The 23,648-nt window shown below is 38.7% G+C and overlaps 1 protein-coding gene across 2 annotated transcripts in view; it reads left to right on the top strand.

The window, feature by feature from the left end:
* Window positions 1-23,648, top strand: part of LOC126828847 (fatty acid synthase) — a 37,858-nt gene that overhangs the window by 991 nt on the left and 13,219 nt on the right. For both annotated transcript variants that reach the window (XM_050558859.2, XM_050558858.2), the window contains exons 2-24: window positions 2,151-2,248; window positions 2,957-3,103; window positions 3,882-4,059; window positions 4,922-5,080; window positions 6,197-6,341; window positions 6,956-7,032; window positions 8,256-8,365; window positions 8,902-9,016; window positions 10,265-10,408; window positions 10,804-10,893; window positions 11,280-11,459; window positions 12,431-12,531; window positions 13,118-13,214; window positions 13,846-14,007; window positions 15,765-15,926; window positions 16,358-16,472; window positions 17,228-17,481; window positions 18,650-18,793; window positions 19,563-19,669; window positions 20,154-20,283; window positions 20,934-21,054; window positions 21,891-22,078; window positions 23,035-23,256. In XM_050558859.2, coding sequence (XP_050414816.1) covers window positions 2,168-2,248; window positions 2,957-3,103; window positions 3,882-4,059; window positions 4,922-5,080; window positions 6,197-6,341; window positions 6,956-7,032; window positions 8,256-8,365; window positions 8,902-9,016; window positions 10,265-10,408; window positions 10,804-10,893; window positions 11,280-11,459; window positions 12,431-12,531; window positions 13,118-13,214; window positions 13,846-14,007; window positions 15,765-15,926; window positions 16,358-16,472; window positions 17,228-17,481; window positions 18,650-18,793; window positions 19,563-19,669; window positions 20,154-20,283; window positions 20,934-21,054; window positions 21,891-22,078; window positions 23,035-23,256 — 3,229 coding nt within the window. In that variant the 5' untranslated portion in view covers window positions 2,151-2,167. The remainder of the gene's footprint in view (window positions 1-2,150; window positions 2,249-2,956; window positions 3,104-3,881; window positions 4,060-4,921; window positions 5,081-6,196; window positions 6,342-6,955; window positions 7,033-8,255; window positions 8,366-8,901; window positions 9,017-10,264; window positions 10,409-10,803; window positions 10,894-11,279; window positions 11,460-12,430; window positions 12,532-13,117; window positions 13,215-13,845; window positions 14,008-15,764; window positions 15,927-16,357; window positions 16,473-17,227; window positions 17,482-18,649; window positions 18,794-19,562; window positions 19,670-20,153; window positions 20,284-20,933; window positions 21,055-21,890; window positions 22,079-23,034; window positions 23,257-23,648) is intronic.

Here is a 23,648-nt window from a genome sequence, read left to right as displayed (position 1 = left end):
ATTTCGTATTAGGGGTGACAGCATAGGAAATTCAAGTACAATTACGACAAGAATCCATGACCACTCGGACCAAAGATCACTCGGTTCAAGACCAGTCGGACCAAGTGATAGACCACTCAGCCCAAACAAATAGACTACTCGGACCATACAAAAAGACTATTCGGACCCAACAGAAAGACGACTCGGACCAATAATAAAATGTTGTTTTAATAAATTGATAATTGCGTTTGTTTTAATATAATTACTCGAACCAATAATAAAGTGTTATTTTAATAAATTGATAATTGTGTTTATTTTAATATGACTACTCGAACCAATAATAAAGTGTTATTTGAATAAATTGATAATTGTGTGTGTTTTAATATGACTACTCGAACTAATAATAACGTGTTGTTTGAATAAATTGATAATTGTATTCCAAATCGCAAAATATCGAGAACCACACTTGTAGTCACGTTTAAAAAGGGGCATATAAACGTCCGGTCTGCGTATTATTATGTGCTGTTTATATTAACGCATCAAGGGCGGATAACTTGAAAACGTGTCTCCACCCCCCCCCCCCCCATATATAGTAACCCAGGGGTTAGTGGGGTAGAACAGACAAGAACAGTATACCCGTATATGTAGAATCTGTCAAAAGTCTGGACATACCGAGTCTCATTGCAAGAGTAAAGAAAAATTAGATTGATAATTTTTTTTGGCACCATTATTAATTAATTTTAAAACTAATCGTTGATTTATTTACGTACACAAAATTGAACCAAACAACTCTAAATATAAGAATTCCGTATAAGAATTATTTGCTTCTTTGTATTGTGATTTAATAATAAATAAATAGCATATTGTCTAGCCTTATAATATAATTTAATTGGTCCGACTGGTCTTGTTTTGGTCCGACTGGTCTTAGTCCGAGTAGTCTTTGGTCCGAGTGGTCTGGATACCTGCGACAATTAGCATTGAGTTTGAGCGTTCGCACACATAACTACCCGCATTCCTGTATTTAGTTACCGTCTTTTACATTCTAGTAAAATCTCTGCAAATTTTATAGCTTTACTTTTTGAAATATTTTGTTCTAATTATTTGATTAGCGACTCGGATGGGATTATTTACTTTTGAACACGCATGCCGCACAAACACAACTATACATTCGTTTTACGGGCTTTATCACACTTCGGTCAAAACTGTCGAATCGAGAATTAATGTTCCGCTTCTTACGGGGTCATACGGGCTTAGTAGCATTATATACCCACCCGGGCACCCAATACGGCAATAGACACGCTGAGGGCTGCCGCAACACGCTTAAAGATGTTACTGAAGCGGTTATTATTCGATCGAAAGAATGCGTATAAAATTAAAAATACACTCAGAGAATTCGGAGGTAAGCTTCATGATCCTTGTTAAATTATTTATAACATAAAGAAGATAGGATATTTATAGTTTATTCATGACTTTATTTTTACGAGTATCCGTGCAATCAGTGATATTTTAATTGTGAAGAAAATTTGATAGACTGGCGATCAATGGTTTCCATATAAATCTCCTATGTAATTGCCTTCAATTGATATTTTTCGTCGCCCAAACCCATATACGATCAAAATGATCGCGCTGTCAAACTATCTTTCAATGTTAACCAACCCCCGCAACAGGTATATTGGATTCGACCAATACGTCACGAAGACATTGTTGACATCGACTCTGTCGAAATTACAAGTAAATTTTCAAATTTTTCAAGAGAGAAATTGTTCTCATCGTTGTGATAATTAGTTGTGCAATGGATTTTATCGAACGGGAGTTCATTACAAACACACAGGTAAGTTTATAATAACCAAAGTTAAGTAGTTTGTTCATAATCGTAGAAATCCGTTTAAAATTTACGATGAATCAGACAGTAACCCTAATCCTAAAATGTAAAAGTGATGGAATGTAAAAATGATGGAATGTAAAAATGATGGAAATAGAAAAGGGAGTCGGATCAAACATAATCGCCCATTTTATATTTCTGTAATAAAGTTATTGAATTTTGCATTACCAATTCCAGTGTTTATATATTTCCAATTCCTGTATAACTAATCCGTTGTATTTATTTGAAAAGTTTCAATTTTCTAAAGTTGTATTTAATTGCAAATTTTTAATTTACACGATAATACTAGATTGAGGATTGAGAAAGATGGAGTGTAAAGGTCAAGGTCATAGTAAAGGATTTATTGGTGGAATAAGTTGTAGATTTCCACAATCTGATAATATACAGGTACTATCATAAACAATATAGTCCTTTCTGATACCAATTGGGAGTCGCGGTGGCTCGGTGAGTAAGTTGCTGACTTGCCAACTAGGCGGTCCGGGGTTCGATCACGTTGTTGGTCGAGAAGATCCCCGGGATTTTCCAGTGTGGTGTCGCCTTGTTAGTGGTGCACATTGGGCAGTGTCTATTTGTTCGGATGAGACCAAAAACCAAGGTCCCTTGTACAATTTGGCGTGCACGTAAAAGAATCATTAACAGTTGGAATTCCATTTAAGAGTAGGCCATAGAGTGCACCCGTCTCCAATAGTCCAGTGAAGAAAAGTAGGGCGTTAACCCCAATTACATTGCTCAGTTCTCTTGAACTGGTCCGCAATAATTTACTTTTATGGTCTACAGGGTTACAGAAAACGACTGACAACCCCATCCCCAATCAATGCCGTTCTTAAGGATGTGCGAACTGTGCGTTGTTGGGAAATCTAAACGTTTTCATTTTCACTGCCCATTTTTCTTTTTTGGATACTGATATTTTAAATCAAACATTCTGCTAGCAATGAAACAGGAAAGGGCGCGTATACTCAAATACCCAAGATACCAATTAAAGGAAATATTGTTTTGTTTTGTCTTTTAAAAGTAGAATCTTTGTTAATGAAATTTGTGTCAGTTTATGAGTATAATCTTAGAAATAAAACATTATTTAAATTAAAAACATTTCAGGAGTTTTGGAAAAACTTGGAATCTGGTAAAGATATGATCGGATGTACAAGATGGCCGCCTAAACTCTACAGCCTTCCTCCTCGTTCTGGTTGTATCAAAGATCTGTCCTTGTTTGATGCTGAATTCTTTGGTATTACATCTCATCAGGTAGATATAAGAGTAATAAAATACAATAATCGTGTGTATGTATTTTCCCAAGATATAAAGAAATCAAGAGGTGAAATCAGCAGAAACAAATCTTCACTTAAAGATACATTATTGGAGATTTGATAATGAGTTGGCAGTTCTCACTATAATAGTTAAAAACTAAATAATGTAAAGGCAATTTGCTGAAAACTTCATTCAAATTGATCCACTATGAACCGAGAACAAAGCGATTGAATTTCCGCCTATCCTTGATCATCATTACTAAAGTCAGTACGATAAACGGCATAGTCTCGATTATCCATTTAATCGTTAAATCGCGACGGAAAGTTATGCAGTAAATCGGCTCACAATCCACTAAGGATAGCGATGCCATCTAGAGTTGATTATAGTCTGGATAGGTTAATTAATGTCTAATTAATAATTTAGATAACATTTCAGGCCCAAAGAAAGACCTGCAATACGCAGATATAGCTCCTGAATAATGCATGTTTAAATGTCGATTACATAACTCAAACTAGAATTCGCCGATTTTAATAATAGTTGGACCTAAATGTGTTTGATATAAGTAGTTTTGTTGATTGTGTGTGGTTTCAATCTCTATATTTAATACTTAACCCTAATCTTGATATTTATGTACAAGTTGAATCGTAACCAGACTGGGTGACCTTTATTTACTTTCACACTTAGAACATTCTATCACAAAATGAAATAAAAGCGCATTAGAGTAAAAAACAAAAACCTTTTGTTTTTAAATTCGAATTTTCCATTGATTCTTAAGGAAGCTGATGAATTGAACCAATTAGAAAGGATTTTGGCGGAAGTGACGTATGAAAGTATTGTGGATTCTGGCTTGGATCTAAGTCATCTACAGAAGGATGTGGTTGGGTATTATCTGGCCTGTACGTTTTCTGATGCTGATGTTGTTAAAACCAGTCAAACACTACACGCTAATAGATGTAAGTTGCTGTAACAAATTACAACACCTGTTTATGAAAACCCCGTCTTCATTAGCTCAGTTCGGAGCAGTACAGTAGGACGTTAAACCCCATTTTATTTCATTCCATTTGTTTACGAAAACTAAAGTATATGGCTTATGTCCCATAACGTTTAAATAAAACTCTCTCACAACACTAGTATAACTTACCGGAATGGAGTAAAATGGCTCGTCACCGGAATACGTTGACCATTTTGAGAAACATATGGCAGTTTGTATTTCTATGGTTACGTGTACAATACCAGAGGCAGGAAAACGTTTCCCGGATATCAGCGGTTCGTTCTACTTTTTGTTCCATTTGGACGAGTGGACCTTCCTTGTCAGCCCTGTGAAGACTAACCTTGAAAACTACCGAAGACCCCCCCCCCTCTCCCGTCTTCGTTAGCCCTATCGACTAACCCCTTCTCTCTCCCCTTAGTATGTCGTTAGTATTGTGCTAGTGCCCAATATCCAGTACATCGCTCGGCTACCTCTGAAGGATTCCGGTTCCAAGGCATCAATTCCGAATAACGTCTCGCCCCTAGTCGGTTCAATTCATCCCGGAAACGAAATTGTATTACTAATACATTCCACGAAATTCTGAATAACGTCTCGCCTCTAGTCGGTTCAATTCCTCCTGGAAACGAAATTGTGTTACTAATACATTCCTCGAAATTCTGAATAACGTCTCGCCCCTAGTCGATTCAACTTCATCCCGGAAACGAAATTGTGTTACTAATACATTCCACGAAATACTGAATAACGTCTCGCCCCTAGTCGGTTCAACTTCATCCCGGAAACGAAATTGTGCTACTAATACATTCTACGAAATTAATATATTTCAGTAAACCATGGGTCATCAGTTTTAAGTTCTGTGATGTCAAAGTTCAAGTTTAAGGGACCAGCATGTTCTATCGATACAGCTTGTAGCTCTAGTTTTAGCGCACTACATACAGCTTGCAGAGATCTGGAGATGGGCAAATGTAAATACGCCATTGTTGCTGGTAAGCTTTAATGTTTCACTTTAAAAGACAATATTGGTGTCCACCATATTTAAATATGTGATAGAACTGGTTAAAAAATAAATAACAGATCTTTGCTAGAAGAATCTCTAATGTGACGCAAATAAAGGAAAGCAGTTATTGTAGCCGTCTAAAGTAGAGAACGACAGCGGCCACATAGACGATTTTTAGCTCACTGATAATTCCTGTGAAGAAGAAAAACTATGAGGGTGTGGCAAATGTTCTTGCTGCACCACTGACAAAAGGGAGCCAGGCTGAAAAAGATTACACTCGAACTAGAACGTATATTCCCTTTTATTGTCTTCATACTCCTCGCAGTGTTTCGTTTGATTATATCTAATCCCACTAAACACTGCTATAACGAAGGCAAATTTCTGTTCCAAATTATGACTGGTAAATGGTCCAATTAACAACCAATAGCTAACTGCGTTACAAAAGCATTACGCTTAAAACAGAGCTCCAAATTGGATCGAATATGTTTACATAACGTTACGTCATGACTCACGATTTTATTATGCCCAATTAACCAGTGCATAGCAGAATATTGCAGAAAAACTAATTGCGTGACAAACGACCCTATCAAATCGAAAACAATGTAAACAATACTGTTTGGAGACAAACATACTTTCACCGTTTTTAATACTTTAAATCACTCTCCAAAGTTTCAGGGAAGACCCAGATTAAACGAAGGGCTTTGCTTCAGGAATATGTATTGTCTTTGGATCTGCATTTTCGAAAGACCAATTTTTGCTCTCCATTAATAATTAATCAAACTAATAATATATTACTTGGCGGGGGGGGGGTGTGGAATGGTTGAACGTGCTCCCTTTAGGTCATAAGGTCTGTCATCGAGGTCTGTTGCGTGGTTTCGATTCCCAAATTGTACTGACTAGGAGTAGGTTCGCCGTTCCAACCTCTTGGGGTTTCTCTGGGTCACCCGCCCCCCCCCCCCCAAAAAAAAAACCCTCTACGCGCTGGCGAATTTATGAAATAATTGGACCATATGCTAATCCCGAAATGACCTAGTTTGTGTCGAGTGGACGTTACCCCCCCCCCCCCCGGTTTCTTGATTTAAGGCTACATTAATTATCTTTTCAGGTGCTAATCTAATAGATAATCCTAACTGTTCTCTAAAGTTCCATCGACTTGGTATGTTAAGTCCAACTGGTACCAGTAATGTATTTGATAAAAGTGCGAACGGATACGTCAGGTCAGATGGGGTAGCGGCCATTTTAATTTCAAGGTTTGAATTTATATTGATAAAGCCCTATTAGTTGAAGAAGGAATCCACATTGATGCAGCAGTTTTTGAAGATACAGTAATGGACTGTAGTTTTTAGAAAATATTATGTAAACTATCGCTGATCCTAAGATATCCAATTATCTGGAGCCGGTTTCACGAAATTTTAACTAAGATAAAATCCAGATTTTAGTAATTTGATTGGATAATATTAGATTGATTTTAGTCCTTAGCCAATCAAAATTGAAGTATCTACTCTGGAGCCACTGTGGCTTTGAGTATGGAGCTGGTTAATGAATTTTTTCTCTCTCCATTTAACCATACTACTAATATATCTGAGAGAGTGGCGGAATGGTTTAATGTGCGCCGTTTAGATTATAAGGTTTATCATTGAGTCAAATTGCGTGGTTTATATTCCCAATTTGTAGGTGATAAAGAGTGTAGTCTCCTGTCTAACCTCCTGGGGTTTCTCCACACACACTTGGACTTGGAAAGACCCTAATGCGCAAGCCAATTATTGAAAAAAATGAAATAAAATTAAACCATATGTTAATCCCGAAATGACATAGTTTGTGTCGAGTGGAGGTTAAACCCTATTTCTGTATCTTATATTTGCAGAAGAGAAGAAGATATGAAGAGAATATATGCTAGTATTGATGATATTGGTGTCAACTGTGATGGTTATAAGGAAGAGGGTAGGTTTCTAATTATAATAATCTTCAAATAAAGCACCTTTCAAATTATCGGTCAAGCTTTAAAGAATTTAGATAAAGAGCCGGTCATGCTCATGCTATCTATAATAGTTAAAACATTTCAGTGCAATTACTCGTCGTTCTGGGCGAGTTTATCAGGTTTTGGAGTGTTCAAGGTACATTCTCGATTGCCAATTCCCAATTAAATTACTAAGTCGCGATCGTGTTTCAATCCATTGAAAATCGCGACCATCCGATGGTTATGATGATTATGAGCTTAACCCGTGAATAAAATGTCTAAATAATAGCTTTTAGCCCAAAATAAAGACATGCAATATGCAGCAATATGCCCGGGACTGTACAGCGCAGTGGACGCTTACGGTTGGCCCCCGGATCCATTCACTTGATTTGATATTCGTTTGTTTGATGCAATGTCTATTTTCTGTCTTGTCCGCAGGTTTATCTTGTAGATTGTTGTTTTACTGTAGTGCGGTCCTCCTGCACTTACTATAATGTATATTTAAGATTGTAAATATATCTTAACATTCGATTTGGCCACATTGCAGTTAAGTGTTAGTCATGACGCCCAGAAAATTATCTGTGAGGCATTTAATTTTACCTTGAATGTTCACCTAATACTAATATCCGATTTATAGCGTTTCGATTAATTGTTTCTTCTACGCTACAAAATTTAGTACACGTGATGTGGTTTTAAGACGGATACATGGCTCAAAGAGACCTAATCGAATAGCCAGAAGATGTTGCAGAAATGTACAAATTTGCCCAAACCAATATTTTTGCTGATGTTGAATGTGTGTTTTATTGTATTAATAAAAATGGCTTTCTTAATGGTGGATCACGGTGGCTAAGTGGGTAAGAAGCTGGCTCGCTAGCCTAGAGGTCTGGTGTTGGATCCCTGCATTGGCCGAGAAGGTTCATCCAGATTTTCCAGCGTGGTTCAAGACGGAGGGACTGACAAGGACAGCTGTCTAGTCGTTCGGATGGGACGAAAACCCGAGGTCTCGTGTATACATTGGCGTGCACGTAAAAGATCCCTTGACAGCTGGAATTCGATATAAGAGTAGGCCGTAGTGCCGCTGTCTGGGCAAAATTTCCCTCATAGCACACTGTATGGCGTATGCCCGTCTTCATTAGCCCAGCTCGGAGCAAAACAGTAGGACGTTAAACCTTATTTCATTTCTATTTGTTAATCTTCTGTTGTACAGGGATTGTTTACCCAAGTGAAAGTTCCCAGGCCAACCTATTATCATCTCTTTATAACAAGATCTCAGTCAATGACGTAGCTTATGTAGAATCCCATGGTACAGGCACACAGGTCAGTGACATAATATTGATCAATTTATATAAAATCTAAAAATTGATGGTCTTTATTTTTGTCAAGAACATCACCCGACTCCAATTCATCCGAATATACCAAAAAGCTACTTTCAGTTTTTGTTAATAATATTATTAGTAAGATTCTTGGAAGGAGAAAGGGAAATGGGGTTTGACATCCACTCAACCCAAACTAAATTATTTCGGGACTAACATATGGGTCACTTTTATTTCAATAATTCGCTTCTTTAGCAGTGGTAGGAAACCAGAGGACCCGGAGAAAAACCACGAGGTTGGACAGGTGGCCCTACGCCTTGTCACGTACAAAGGGGGGGGGGTATTCTTGGTACAATAGGTTAGAATATTAGTCTCGAATTGTCCGAATTATCGTCATCACGTTGCCCAAATCGTTCACCTATATGCCACTGATAGCCAGACTGAGAGCTAATCGGAGAGATTTCACACAGGGCCACCCATGGACAATCAATCCCGACTCTTTAACTTGTCAAAGTTGTGTTCTATTATTTTAATGTGTAGGCTGGTGATAAAATAGAAACCACGGCTATAGCATCGGTATTATGTAAATCCAGAAAGAAACCTCTACTAGTTGGATCTGTTAAAAGCAACATGGGACATTGTGAAGCCGCTGCAGGTAAAACTACACCAATTTGATTCTTTTCCTCGAGAACACATGTTAAACGATTTTCTTATTAATTCGTGGAAAAAAGATTGTTTGAAATCCAAAAGAACCTGGTTGCATTGGTCAAAATCTTTTAGTTCCAAATTCCTGTGGCTGTTGTTTTAATTGAGCCATGATGCAAGACATGTTTGATCCCTGCTTTGGCCGAGAAAGTTCATTAGGATTTTCTAGCGTGATTCCTCCTTTTCAGTGGTGCCTAGCAAGGGACAGCTGTATAGTCGTTAGGGTTGAAAGGAAAAGAACCCTTGGTAGTTGGAATTTGATATAAGTGTAGGTCGTACTGCCACTGTCCGGGCAAAATTTCCCTCATAGCACACTGTATGGCGTATGCACGTCTTCATTATCCCAGTCGGAGCAGAACAGTAGGATGTTTTACCCTGAGGACCGTAGATTAATCGGTCATGGTAGAACAAACCCGTGTCTTGAGACACTGGATAACCTGGTCTAATTGAGGTCATTCTTGTTCGTACATCGCTGTGCTATTCTGATGTCAGAAAAGGCGGGACTGTCTTAACGCATGGGCAGGCTGGGTAATTAATTGCCCGAGGGCCCACCCACATAGGCGCCTCGTGAGTATAGGGGGCCTATACGACATGTTTTGGTTTTTTTAATATCCCAAAACTGATATTGTTGGAAGTACCATATAAATATGTTTTCATGTAATATAATCGACCATTTACATTTTTATTCCTGTGAGAGTTTGTATAGCGAAGGGTCCCCGATACACTGCTTTGTCCGGAAGCCTATAATACTGGGAAGACGGCTCTGAATTGACTATATTATTTCCATGCTTACATCTAGGATGCTTGTTGTTGGATGTGCCAAAATCAATTTCTATTTGATACGATTATTGTAAATTAAGGTTATGTTAAAACCTCGGGGTATTGGATTGCTGAATAGTTAGTACGTGCGCGATGTATCATCAGGTCTGTCATTGAGTCAATTGGTGTGGTTTCGATTTCCTGGTTGTACGCGACAAGGAGTAGGGTCGCCTGTCCAATCTCGTGAGTTTTCTCCAGGTCCTCTGGTTTCCTCCCACTGCTAAAGACCCCTTAGCCCAAGCGATTTATTGAAATAAAATTAAACCGTGTGTTAGTCCCGAAATGACCTAGTTTGTGTCGGTTGGACGTAAAACCACATTTCTCTCTCTAACATAATTATTCAATTCATTTTTGCCATTAAAACAATTTTTGTCCACAGGTTTGGCTGGTTTGATCAAATGTCTTCTTTCTATTCATCATGGTAAAATCCCTGGCAATCTGAACTTTAAAACACCCAATCCCGCCATAGATGCTCTAAACAATGGCCAGGTTTCAGTTGTTGACAAAACCACCCCATTACCAGGTATTTTAGAGTTTTTTGATAAGTCACACGGAAGAATTGTTTCACCATTGATTTTTATAGTACAATGTATTATTATTTGTGAATCGGACGATAAACCGAGGTCCCGTGTACACATCGACGTGCACGTGTACGAACCCTTGACAGTTGGAATCCAATTTCCCTCACAGTACACTGTATGTCGATATTCCTTAGCCCGTCGGTGTAGAACAACAGGAAGTTGAAACACATTTCAGTTAATTTCTTTGCAATTTTTATCAAAATGCGAAATAAAGTTAATGTAATGATAATATGGAAGACTGGTCTAGGGACATTCTTGGCGAGAGCCCGGTTTTGCTCGAGAGCCCAGTTCCGCTCGACAATCGTGGTTCAAAAATAATTGGTTTTTAATATTTCAGATGGTTTAATTGGAATCAACAGTTTTGGATTTGGTGGTGTAAATGGTCACGCTATTTTAAAACCATATAAACAAGACAAAACACATAAGGGTAAGTAAAACCCTTACCCTATTTTAAAACCAAAGGGGTAATTAAAATCCTCTATTTTGAAACTTTAGAGGCAAGGAAAACCTATTTTAAAAACACACGGGCAAGGAAACCCTTACCCTATATTTAAACCATATGCACAAAACGAAAAAAAAAAAACAAAGGCAAATAAAACCGGATCCTATTTGGAGCTCCTTTTTTGTTAAATAAAGCCACGCCAATTTGAACATTTGTTACAATTTTGTTTTTTTAAACGTTGGAGAATATGGTGGGAGTGGTTTTCTCCGGGTCCTCTCTTTAATTAAAAGAACACCTTAAAATAATTTCAAAGCGGTCATTTTTACAAACAAATCGCATATCACGATGTTTACTGAGTTCTTTGATTGTAGAGCATGGTATGAAGATTATGTTACTGTCTGCTAGAACGTCGGCCATGTTGGATAAAATGAAAACGTTTATAAAGAACAACCAGAATGAACATTGTTTATTAAGATTAATATCTAATTCTATGATTGGATGCGAGAAAAGATATCCTGTTCGCGGTTACATCACTCTAGATGATATGAAAGGTAAGACAAACGGCGGTTTGGGTGGCCGAATGGTTAACGCATGCGCCTTGGATCAGAAGGTCTGTCATTAAGTCAAGTGACGTGTTTTCGATTTCCCGCTTGTACGTGACAAGGGGTAGGGTCGCCTGTCCAACCTTGTGGATTTTCTCTGGTTCCTCCGGTTTTCTCATTTCTCCCCCTGTCTCTGAAACACAGAACACAGATGTTTGGGGAAAAGTGATTTAACGTCTTACATTTCTGTACCAACCAGGGCCCTAAGTTACAACCGAAATTTTAAGAAATACTGCAACTTCATTGGATATATGCAAATTAATTTTACTGGTCAGCCAATCGAATTGCAGTATTTCTTAAAATTTCGATTGTATCTTAGTTTAAGTTTTCGTGAATAAGGGCCCAGGCCATGCAGTATGCTGTGATAGAACGATTGTCCAGACAGCCACCTGGTATTCTTATTACTTCAGAAACACTCGATACTCCGTGGTCTTGAGCTCATCTGTGGTTGTCTCATTAGGAAACTGAATGCCCCGGTTCGAATCACTGCATGGGCCGAATGAACCTTCTGAATTTTTGACAACAGTTTCTTACTTTTGCAAACTTCCATTACTACATGACCATTACTTCAAAACATAATTATTACATTCCATTACTCATTACCATTACTTCAAAACATATGATTATTACATTTCATTACTATTATTCAACACCATTACCCCAGCCCTGGTATATTTGGTGGACTTTAAACCCCAGTCCATTCATTTACAAGAACAATGTTTTGTAGATAGATTCATTTTGATTTTGCAAAGTATGTTTTATTTTTTTATCTATATAAATGAAATAATGGTTAAGTTTAATAATATTAATAATAGTAACGGGTGATGTAAGCTAACGAACAAGCGTACAAGAAACGGGCGGGTATCGAGCTATTGTTGAATATTTAGATTGTGTAATGATTTTATCGGTGGGTTTTCTAGGTGAATCAAGTGATGAACTAAAGAAAGAAAAATCATTATGGCTGATTTTCAATATACCACTGAGTCATGATTGTCCAAAAATGTTCTCTGAGATCTCCAAGGTAATAGTTGAACTTATTACACACGTTATATACCTGACTACTAGTCCAGGACCCTGTTTCTCGAAATCTTAACTAAAGATAAAATCCAAATTTTAGTAGATAATTCAATTTTGATCGGCTAAGCACTAAAATCAATCTAATATTATCCAATCAAATTACTAAAATTTGGATTTATCTTAGTTAAAATTTCGTGAAACAGGCCCCATTCTTCATCACCCTGGGCAGTTGCTGCAATAGAAATAGTTAATATGTGCTATGGCGACCCATCAATATTCTAATATTAACGTATAATTTCACGTTAACCGAATGTTTCCTGCAAGGCTGAAAAGGAAAGTGCATATAGTCGTTCGTATGGGAAGTAAAAACGAGGTCAATTGGTGTATATATTGGTGTGCAAGAAAAAGAACCCTGGGCAGTAAACATTCTCTCCTTGCATTACATATATAACCATAGTAATGAATTTTGAAATGTTAGTCTCAAACTGATCAAAGTATTGTACTAACCAGACTTTAAACCCCACTGTATTCCTTTGCTAACACTGAACTATGGCGTGGAAATAACCTTTTATTCTTTGTTAAAATTACAGATCTTCAAAGAATGGAAATTAGAAATGCCTAAAGATGAGCTATTGGAGAAATACATGAATGAACATAAAATCCATTCACAGATCGCTATGTCATTGGGTTTTATATTTATATATTTCATTTAATTTTTAGTATGCTAGTACTGCAGTAGCAATCAAAACGCGAAGCAGTCAGCAGGTGCCCCCCGCCTCGCCTCGCCTCATCGAGGTCCTGAAAAGGTTAATATTAGCTAGTTGGATCCCAGTGGCTGCACCAGTCCCCTTCTGATTTCAATCTGGACAGCAATTTCAACGAACTTTCTTCCGCTACACTCTAGACTGTCAATCGCGACTAGTACCCTTTAATTTGTTTCTGCGACATCACCTTCTGTGCAAGCGGACGTTAATGCCTTGAGAGTAATCATCCACTCATAGAGGTTAATTCTCAAATAATTTATGGATTTTATTTATAAATTAAGGGGGGGGGCGGGAATGGTTACCACGTGCGCGCTGTATTGAGTCAAATGGCGTGGTTTCGCTTCCCCGGTTGTACGTGACAAGGAGTAGGGTACCGTTGCTTGTCCAACCTCGTGGGTTTTCTCCGGGTCCTCCGGTTTCCTCCCACCGCTAAAGGCCCCTACGCGCAAGCGAATTAATGTAATAAAATCGAACCATGTGTTAATCTTGAAATGACCTAGTTTGTGTCTAGTGGACGTTAATAAACCCCATTTCTCTTTTATTTATAATTTTAGTGCTGGTTAATGCTTTTAAAATGTGTAAAATGAAAGTTGATGGTGTTGCTGGTAGTGGATTAGGAGAGGTTGTTGCTGCTTATATGGATGGATGTTTAGATATCAGACAATGTTTACAAATAGAAGAAGCCATATTGGACTCACTAAAGGAATGCCAGAAAGGTGATTTATACACTGTTAAAATTATTATGTATTTTTACCCTTTTTTAACTGGCAGAAATATTGCCATCGTAATAACTGTATTTTAACAGTGTCTGTTATATCACAGTCTGTAATGGGCAGTGTGAAGTTGAATCGTTTTTCGTTATTCGTTATTCACCAATAACGAATAACGAATAACGAAAAACGATTCAACTTCACACTGCCTCTGTAATGTATCTTTACCTCCAGCTATTATACATCCAAGGTAAAATTGCATATCTGTAAATGGAATACAAGTCATATAAAATTACCATATTAATTTACATAAATTGGTACAAAAACGTTTAAAACAAAACCATTTATGTATTTTGAATGAGTTTATGTAATAATACCACATAACTATTGTATAATTACATATTTTGTAATTTGCTACGTAAAATTTTTAAAAGGAACGTGTTTGTCCCCGCTTGGCTAATTAGTCCTATGTTCGATCCTGGCGAACACTGAAAGTTTTGCGGACCTTTCAGTCGAGTCGAGCTATGAAATAAGATCAATAATGTAAAGAAATTAAATAAAATGAGGTTTAATGTCCTGCTGTTCTGCTCCTTACAATGGAAACAGTAGGTGGCATGACACAGTCCAAGCAAAATGTCCTACACAATCCAATATATGGCACGTCTGTCTTTATTAGCCAGTTCGGTGCATTCAGATTTTGAATAGTCTATTTGTCTAAAATAGATCGACTAAACTGACTGACAGAACACTAAATATTTAATATGTGATCAAAGGGGGAATAACCGATGAGACCACTATTTGACAGTAAATTTACAATTTTCTGTAAAAATATTTCAAATGACATTTCTGTAAATATACAGCTCACTGACATATTGTTATATTACTACATTCATTTTGATGTAATCTTACATAAGCCCTGTATTCATATGCACTTACCTCGTTTTAAATGTAAGTTAACAAACCATATGATTTAACAAATCCGACACTGTATTTTTACTATACTTATAACTGTAAATATACATATAATTGGCTAACAATGTTGTACTTTAATATTTAACTTTAAATTTAATTTGTAGCTAATAACCACGTCCTCCTTGGGTAGAGTAGAGCCGCCTGTCCAACCTTGTTTCTATTGTGCTAAAGACACCTACACGCAAGCGATTTATTGAAATAAGATTGAGCCATATGTTAGTCCCGAAATGACCTAGTTTGTGTCGAGTAGACGTTAAACCCCATTTCTCCCTCTCTCTCAGTTAGGAGATAAACACTTCCTGTTTCTCATTTAGAGGGGTGTTATTGTCCAATAGACATGTCCTGAGATGTAAAATCTAATGTAAAATCTCAGGACATGTCTATTGGACAATAACACCCCTCTAAATGCAAAACAGGAAGTGTTTATCGACATTGTAACATGCTATTTTAGCATTTTAAAAGAAATTACTAAAACAGAGGGGTGTTATTGTCCAATCGACATGTCCTGAGATTTTACATTAGATTTTACATCTCAGGACATGTCTATTGGACAATAACACCCCTCTAAATGAGAAACAGGAAGTGTTTATCCTTAAACACCCTTAAGCATGTTATAATTGAGTTTAAACCGCACGTAGAAATGTGGGTTCGTCATCAAAGTCCGTCACTAAAGCGAACCACAACAATGTAAACCAGAAATAAACTGTACAAAGCGTATCGACTTGACATCGCTACAATTTATATTATATATATATGAACATCTATCCAAATGTTCTTGGTTTCTATTTCAGTTTATCCATTCTATAATTTACATATACCAGTCGATCAGGCTTACCAACTTGGCCCAAAGGTCAAGGTCGTTTCTGTTTATAAAGATAATGGAGTCATTGTCATGTTGACATCAGACAGCCAAGATAAACTTCATAACATATTAAAACTTATTCATTCTAAAGGTATGTTGAATATTATTCAGACAATCCAACCTCTATGACCGGCGTACCCATTCTCCCAAGCAGAGTTGTCTTTCCTTTACACTAACGAATGGGAGAATGAGGCGTGCCCTAAATTGTGACTAGATACTCCTGTCTGGGATGGATCCCTGGGCTGGAATTCATACAACTCTATCGGGTGATCCAAAGGGAATTCCCCCGACCAAGTCAGAATTTGTGGCCAAATGGATAAGACGCTGGCCCGCTAGTCTGGAGGTCGCGTGTTCGATCCCTGCATTGGCCGAGAAAGTTCATCGTGATTTTCTAGTTGTTGGGATGAGACAAAAAACAAATTTCCTTCATAGCACACTTTATAGCGTACGCCTGTATTCATTAGCCCAGGACGTTAAACCCCATTTCATTTTTTTTAATCAAGTAAACCTATACATTGACAGGTGGGGTGTATCATTATATGGGAGAATATCCACCAATATTTACATCTCTATATCAAGAATATACAGACAAGTTACATACTAAACTAGAAACCATAATTACCAATCCAAAAAGAAGGTAAATCGTTTAATTTTCATTTTAACTAGACATTAATTTTATTGGTTTTAAGTCGGGTTGAGTAACCGAATGGTTAGCACGTGCGCGGTGTATTATAAGGTCTGTCATTATGTCGACTGGCGTGGTTTCTATTCTCAGGTTGTACGTGACAAGGAGTGGGGTTGCCTGTCCAACCTCGGGGGTTTTCTCCGGGTCCCCCGGCTTCCCCCACTGCTAAAGACCCATACGCGCTAGCGAATTATTGAAATAAAATTGAACCATAAGTTAGTCCCGAAATGACTAGGGGGGGTTGGATGGCTGAATGGTTAGCGTGCGCGCGCTGTAGCATAAAGTCTGTCATTGAGTCGACTGGCGTGGTTTCGAATCCCCGGTTGTACGTGGCAAGGAGTAGGGTCGCCTGTCCAACCTCGTGGGTTTTCTCCGGGTCCTCCGGTTTCCTCCCACTGCTAAAGACCCCTACGCGCAAGCGAATTATGTAAATAAAATTAAACCATATGTTAGTCCCGAAATGACCTAGTTTGTGTCGAGTGGACGTTAAACCCATTTCTCTCTCTCTCTCACTCTCTCTCTCTTCTCTCTCTCTCTCTCTCTCTCTCTCCCTCTTCCTCTTATCAGTTTATTTCTAGACCGATAATCCCCTCTCACGATATTAACCTTTTTTTACATTTTGGAACATTGACCTTGCCCATACCTAAATCTTTTTCTATAATTAAAATATTGTTTATAAAAAAAAAACCATGTATTTTGTTTTGAAGAACAAATTCCTTTTTGAGTGCCAGTCATCAACCCGCGGTCAACAAGAACACCATGAAATGTGACGTAATAGATGCCACATATTTAACAAAAGTGTTGACCACGCCCTGTAATCTACACCGATGTCTTCAATCTCTGCCATCAACTGTCAGTGTACTAGATGTATGTGTTGATGATTCTGGCCACAGGTTTAATCCTGGCAAGATGAGGGGGTTGCATTGTTTATTAGATACAGTTGGTCATCTCTATATTTCTGGTAAGTTTAAAGGAGCTAAATCCATATTCTTTGGCATCTAGAAATGGACACAAATGGGTCGCAACGCATATAATAATGTAATATGAATGTACATTTTTCTGTTTTTACTGTAATTTACTTTATTGGTTTAAATTGACCATCGAGGATTATGGATGATATTGAGTTAAAGACTTGACTCCTTTAAAGGCAGTCCTTCTAATCACCGACAAGGTCCGACAAGCACGTTTTATGGTCAGCAGCGCACTATAACCCATAATTTTGTCAATTTGTTTTTTTAATAAAATCCTTTAAATATTGGACATGTGTAGAATGTGAATATCTATAACATATCTTTCATATATGACTAGACAGCAGTCCTTGCCAGACCCTCCGTCCAGCACCACTGACATGGGGAAACGACGGCGGAAACTCCCGATGAACTTTCTCGGCCAATGCAGGGATCGAACACGGGTCTTACCCACTTAACCACATAATGTTTGGAGACATTTCATTGTGTAGGTTGTTTTATTTTCTAGTCATTTGGGGGGATCACGGTGGCTAAGTGGGTAAGGCGCTGGCTCGCTAGCCTGGAGATCGGGTGTTCGTTCCCTGCACGTAAAAGATCCCTTGACAGGTGGAATTCGATATAAGAGTAGGCCGTAGTGCCGCTGTCCGGGCAAAATTTCCCTCAAAGCACACTGTATGGCGTATGCCCGTCTTCATTAGCCCAGTTCGGAGCAAAACAGTAGAACGTTAAACCCCATTTCATTTCTAGTCATTCGGATCGGGACGGAAAACCTAGGCCCTTTACACATTGGCCCTTTAGGTGGCTGAATGGTTAGCACGTGCGCGCTGTACCATAAAGTCTGTCATTGAGTCAACTGGCGTGGTTTCGAATCCCCGGTTGTACGTGGCAAGGAGTAGGGTCGCCTGTGCAACCTCGTGGGTTTTCTCCGGGTCCTCCGGTTTCCTCCCACTGCTGAAGACCCCTACTCGCAAGCGAATTATTGAAATAAAATTAAACCATGTGTTAGTCCCGAAATGACCTAGTTTGTGTCGAGTGGACGTTAAACCCATTTCTCTCTCTCTCTCTCTCTCTCTCTCTCTCTCTCTCTTCATTAGCCAGTCTTCATTAGCCCAGTCAATGCACAACAGTAGGACCCCACTACTTTGTTTTTTAAAATTTCAGGTTTTGATGTTAATGTGGATAAAATCAACAAATCGTGCGATCACCTGCCATTAGATAGTAAACAACCACCTATTAGTCATCTAGTCGGCTGGGATCACTCGAAGAAATGGCAAACTATAAATTGGCATCAGTACTCTGCTCAAGGTTAGTACAGTTTACTCCAACTGCTAAAGACCCCTATGCGCTAGCGAATTATTGAAATAAAATTAAACCATATGTTAGTCCCGAAATGACCTAGTTTGTGCCGAGTGGACATTTAACCCCATTACTCTCTCTCTCTCTCCCCGCTCAAGGTTAGCTTTATTTTATCAAAGTGGCTATTGTTACGAGTCTGAGCCAAGTTTAGAACGAATTCCAAAATGGCTGCCAATCTCCCCAACGCCAGCTTTGAAAAAGGAGCAGTATTTTCAACGTTTTCAGAACTGAAGGCAGCAATTAAGAGATGGGAAGGGTTAGGGTTAGGACTATTTTTACGACTATTCAGTTTTTAACTTCGCCGATAGAGGGCTGTGAAAGCATCGTCGTAACAATAGTCTGAGGACTATTTTTACGACTCGTCGTAACAATAGCCACTGGCTTATTTTATTATCTGGCGCAGAACGAATGTACACAAATTGATTATTTAACAAATTTAAGAAAACAAAAGAGAAATATCAACGGTAGACACCGTCCCGGTATGGATTCAATTGTTTTAAAAGAGGTTCATCAAATCAATTCATGTATCGAAGATTGCAGCTTAAGTTAGGTTGTGGCATCCAGTTTATATCGTCTACAGTGAATGCCGAATCACGACAGTTTTTTAGTTCACCATTTTTGCTACTTTCGATTTTCACAATATTGTAGTTGGCGAGGGGATTCCCCGATCCCCTGATGATATTCAGAGACTTTTAATTCGTCTGTTTTATTTTCACAGAAAAAGATGAAAAACCGGAAGTGTATACATTTTCTGTGAGTAGTGATTATTGCGCTGAATCGTTGTTCATCTACCATATTTGGAAAGCGGCAATGTTGAAATCTGAGGTAATAGCGTAATAATTCTACTTTCTCTTTTTCTTGAATTAATCTGTTATCACAAATGTAGATGTGATGATGGTTCATCTATCTTTATGTAAGCTGCGGCATATCATCTTAATTTGGAACTGGGGAGCCAAGGTGAATCGGTGACTAAGGCGCTGGCTCACTAACCAATCAGTCCCGGAGTTTTCCAGCGTGAGTTTCACTTGTCAACGATGCAGTAAGAAAAGGCCTGACAAGAAAGAGCGACTTGTCTTTCGGATGGTATAAAAGAAAACAATGTCGCAAGTACACGTTGGTGTAAACGTAAAATACATTGGCAGTTGGAATTATATATCCGTCTTCATAAGCCCGGTTGGTGCCGGTCGCGGGACGTTAAACCCGAACTGGTAAGACAGTAACGGCGATGTGTCACATACCCCATGTCTGTGATCTCTATATTTGTAAGTTTCGAAATGACTTAAAACATACCTATTTTCATATGATGAAGGTTGAAGAAGAACAGTCGATCAAGATTAATATTACAAATGGAAGCCCTCATATCTTCTTCTCGGCTTCTATACAAACAGCTAGTGTTAATATTATGCCGGGTTCCAAAAAGTTCACCATCACATTTTCAGGTTGGTTGAATTTTTTACTAGTTTAATTTCTATCCTATCTTCGTAACCTTTTATATGTAATACCACGAAAATCACGGGAATTAAACATTGTAGCAGAGAAAAAGATCTTTGTTACAATCGGGAATAACAACTTAAACTGTGCAAAACACAGTCGCAATGTAAAGAAAATTAAGATTTTACAATATATTGGTGGTGGCTAAGTGGGCAAGACGCTGGCTCGCTAACCTGGAGGTCGTGTGTTTGATCCTTGCATTGGATTTTCCGATGTGGTTCTCCTTTGTCAGTGATGCGGAGAGCCTAGCAAGAACAGCTGTCTAGCCGTTCGGATGGTACGAAAAACCGAAGTGCCGCGTACACATTGGCGTGCACGTAAAAGATCCATTGACAGTTGGAGTTCGATATAAGAGTAGGCCGTAGTGCCGCTGTGCGGGCAAAATTTCCCTCATATCATATTGTATGGCGTAAGCACGTCTTCATTAGCCCATTTCGGAGCAGAACAGCAGGACATTAAATTTCATTTCATTTTACAATATAGTGTTAAACAAAATTAAAATGATAAAACCAATTTCATTGCAATATATTTGAGCAGGACAGTTAAAGGGATTTTATTATAATATATGCATAATTGTTTTGGGTTTCTTCTACAACAGATTGTCAAGAAAATTATCAGATTCTTTCTGGTTCCTTTGATCTGGTTGATGACCTTGAACTTCCAAGAATTCCCGCATATGAGGCAGATATCAACCAAAACGTAGAAAAGTCTGATGGCAGGTATGACATGAATTGCCACCGAGAGAAATTGTATGTGCCGAAGAAAAGAAATATTTTACCCCCTGAATCGGATTGGGGGCTCGTGGCCTCAGAGCCTTGTACCGGCTGCCCCCCTCTTTCTTTGGTCGTGATGACATGAATTTAAATGCATACACATAATTCCTCATTCTGATATACATTATTTCAATTCCCCGCTTGAACATGGCAAGGAGTAGGGTCGCCTATCCAACCTTGTGGGTTTTCTCAGGGTCCTCCGGTTTCCTCACACTTCTAAAGACCCCTACGCGCTAGCGAATTTTTGAAATAAAATTGAACCATATGTTAGTTCGGAAATGACCTGGTTTGTGTCGTGTGAACGTTAAATCCAATTTCCCTCTCTCTCTCTCTCTCTCTCTCTCTCTCTCCCTCTCCCTCTCTCTCTCTCTCTCTGATATACATTCAATTACTAAACTACCTGTCTGATCATAGTCGACCTTTAGAATACATAAAGTTGGAATGATAGATTATAACAAGGACATCTCGGGTTCGCTAACGGTGTTGGCCAAGAAAGTACTCCGAAATTTTCTTGCGCGGTTTCCCCCTTGTTAGTGGTGCAGGACCGAAGGCCCGAAAAGGACAATATCTGTTCGTTCGGATTGGACGTGCACATAAAGAAGCTTTGAAATGTGAAATAAAAGTAGGCCGTAGTGCCACTATCCGGACAGATTGTCCCCATAGCACACTGTATGGCGTATGTCCGTCGTCATTAGCCCAGTTAGGAGCATAACAATAGGACGATAAACACCAGATCATTTCCAATAAGAGACTTATAAAATGAAGAATATTTTGATTTGTAGTGAAGATGATATTCAGAGAACGGACATCACCTGGGAAGATAGTTGGTTAGAATATCTAGACAGTGTAGTTGACTTTCCTGTTAGTCTCACCAATTCTGATATAGTTCAAGTTTATATTGATGCTAAACAACACTGGAAGGAAGTCAACGGTTGTGCCAATATATTTACCATGTATGAACCTTCCAGTGGTAAGTGAATTATTTTCCTTTTTACACAGTAACTAGACAAGAGTATCTTCTGGTTTGTGGCTCTGTTCGTCTTCATTAGCCCACAGAACTAGAATACTAAGACGTTAAACCCCATTTCATTTTGGTCTGTAGTTCAGTGATCTGTGTCGATCCCGATGATGACCGAGGATACTTAGAGATATTTAAGCCTGATTTCCCTATGTCAATGATACGGGGAGGGCATGGCAAAAAAAGGTGTCTATTAGTTCCAATGGGACCGAAAAAGAGTCCAAGCCGTGTTCTTGGTGGCGTGCACGTACAAGAACCCTTAACAATTGAAATTCTGTGAAGAGTAGGCGGAAATCCCGCTGTCCGGACAAATTCTCTCATTGTAAACTACATATGTCTATCTTCATTAGGCCGATTGAATCAGAAAAGTACTTTTATGTCTTGCAGACCATACTTTCGCATTAAAAGATTCTCCGCGAATCAGTTGAACGCGTGCTGTGATAAAGGAGGAATTATAAACATTTCATTTAAAAATAGACCGTCTTCATTAGCCCTGTCGGTGCAGAAAATTAAGACCCTAAACCTCATTTCATTTTATTTCATTAAAAATTTAATAATGAATATTTCGCCCAAGACAATTGCCGATATCTCCCAATAACATGTGTTATTGAAGTTTTATATACCTTTTGGGCGGGGTGGTGGTGGATGGCGAATGGTTAGCACGTGCAAGCTGTATCGTAAGGTCTGTCATTGAGTCAACTGGCGTAGCTTCGATTCTCCGGTTGTACATGACAAGGAGTAGGATCACCTGTCCAACCTCGTGGGTTTTCTCCAGGTCCTCCGGTTGTCTCCCACTGCTAAAGATTCTTACGCTCAATCGAATTATTGAAATAAAATTGAACCATGTGTTAGTCCCGAAATGGCCCCATTTCTCTCTCTCTCTTTATAACTTTTTATCATTCCCGTAGGTATATGTAAATCTGGTGGAGTAGCTCTTCAATTTGGCATCACCCCTACTTCCAAACTCCGTAAAGAAAACAAGATCTTCAGTGCATCGTATACTGATCAAGTCGCCGATTCTAATGTCAAGGAATTATCTATTAATACCCTTGAATCAGGAGCTGTGTGTTTATCTTATTCTGGTGAAAATCTACAGAAGGAAACAACAATAGGTTTGATGGCCATTGGTGGTAAGTTTCAACATCCGGTTTTACATTTTAAGAGAAGAGTCTGGTAGAATAACCTTGCGAATTTATTCCCGGCTATAACGTCTTGAGGGGGTGGATGGCCGAATGGTTAGCACGTGTGCGCTGCATCATAAAGTCGGTCTTTGAGTCAGCTGGCATGGGTTCGACCCCCCGGTTGTACGCGGCAAGGAGTAGGGTCGCCTGTCGAACCTTGTGGACTTTCTCCGGGTCCTTTGCTTTCCTCCCACTGCTAAAGATCCCTACGCGCAAGCGAATTATTGAAATAAAATTAAACCATATGTTAGTCCCGAAATGACCTAGTTTGTGTCGAGTGGACGTCAAACCCAATTTCTCTCGCTCCCAATAACTTCTTTTAGCACCTGTTGGCGTAATAA

Source organism: Patella vulgata, chromosome 7 (genome assembly GCF_932274485.2).
Source record: "Patella vulgata chromosome 7, xgPatVulg1.2, whole genome shotgun sequence".
Classification (NCBI taxonomy): domain Eukaryota; kingdom Metazoa; phylum Mollusca; class Gastropoda; family Patellidae; genus Patella; species Patella vulgata.
The sequence above is the reverse complement of the archived record's forward strand: the minus strand, read 5'-3'. Positions and strand labels throughout refer to the sequence as shown.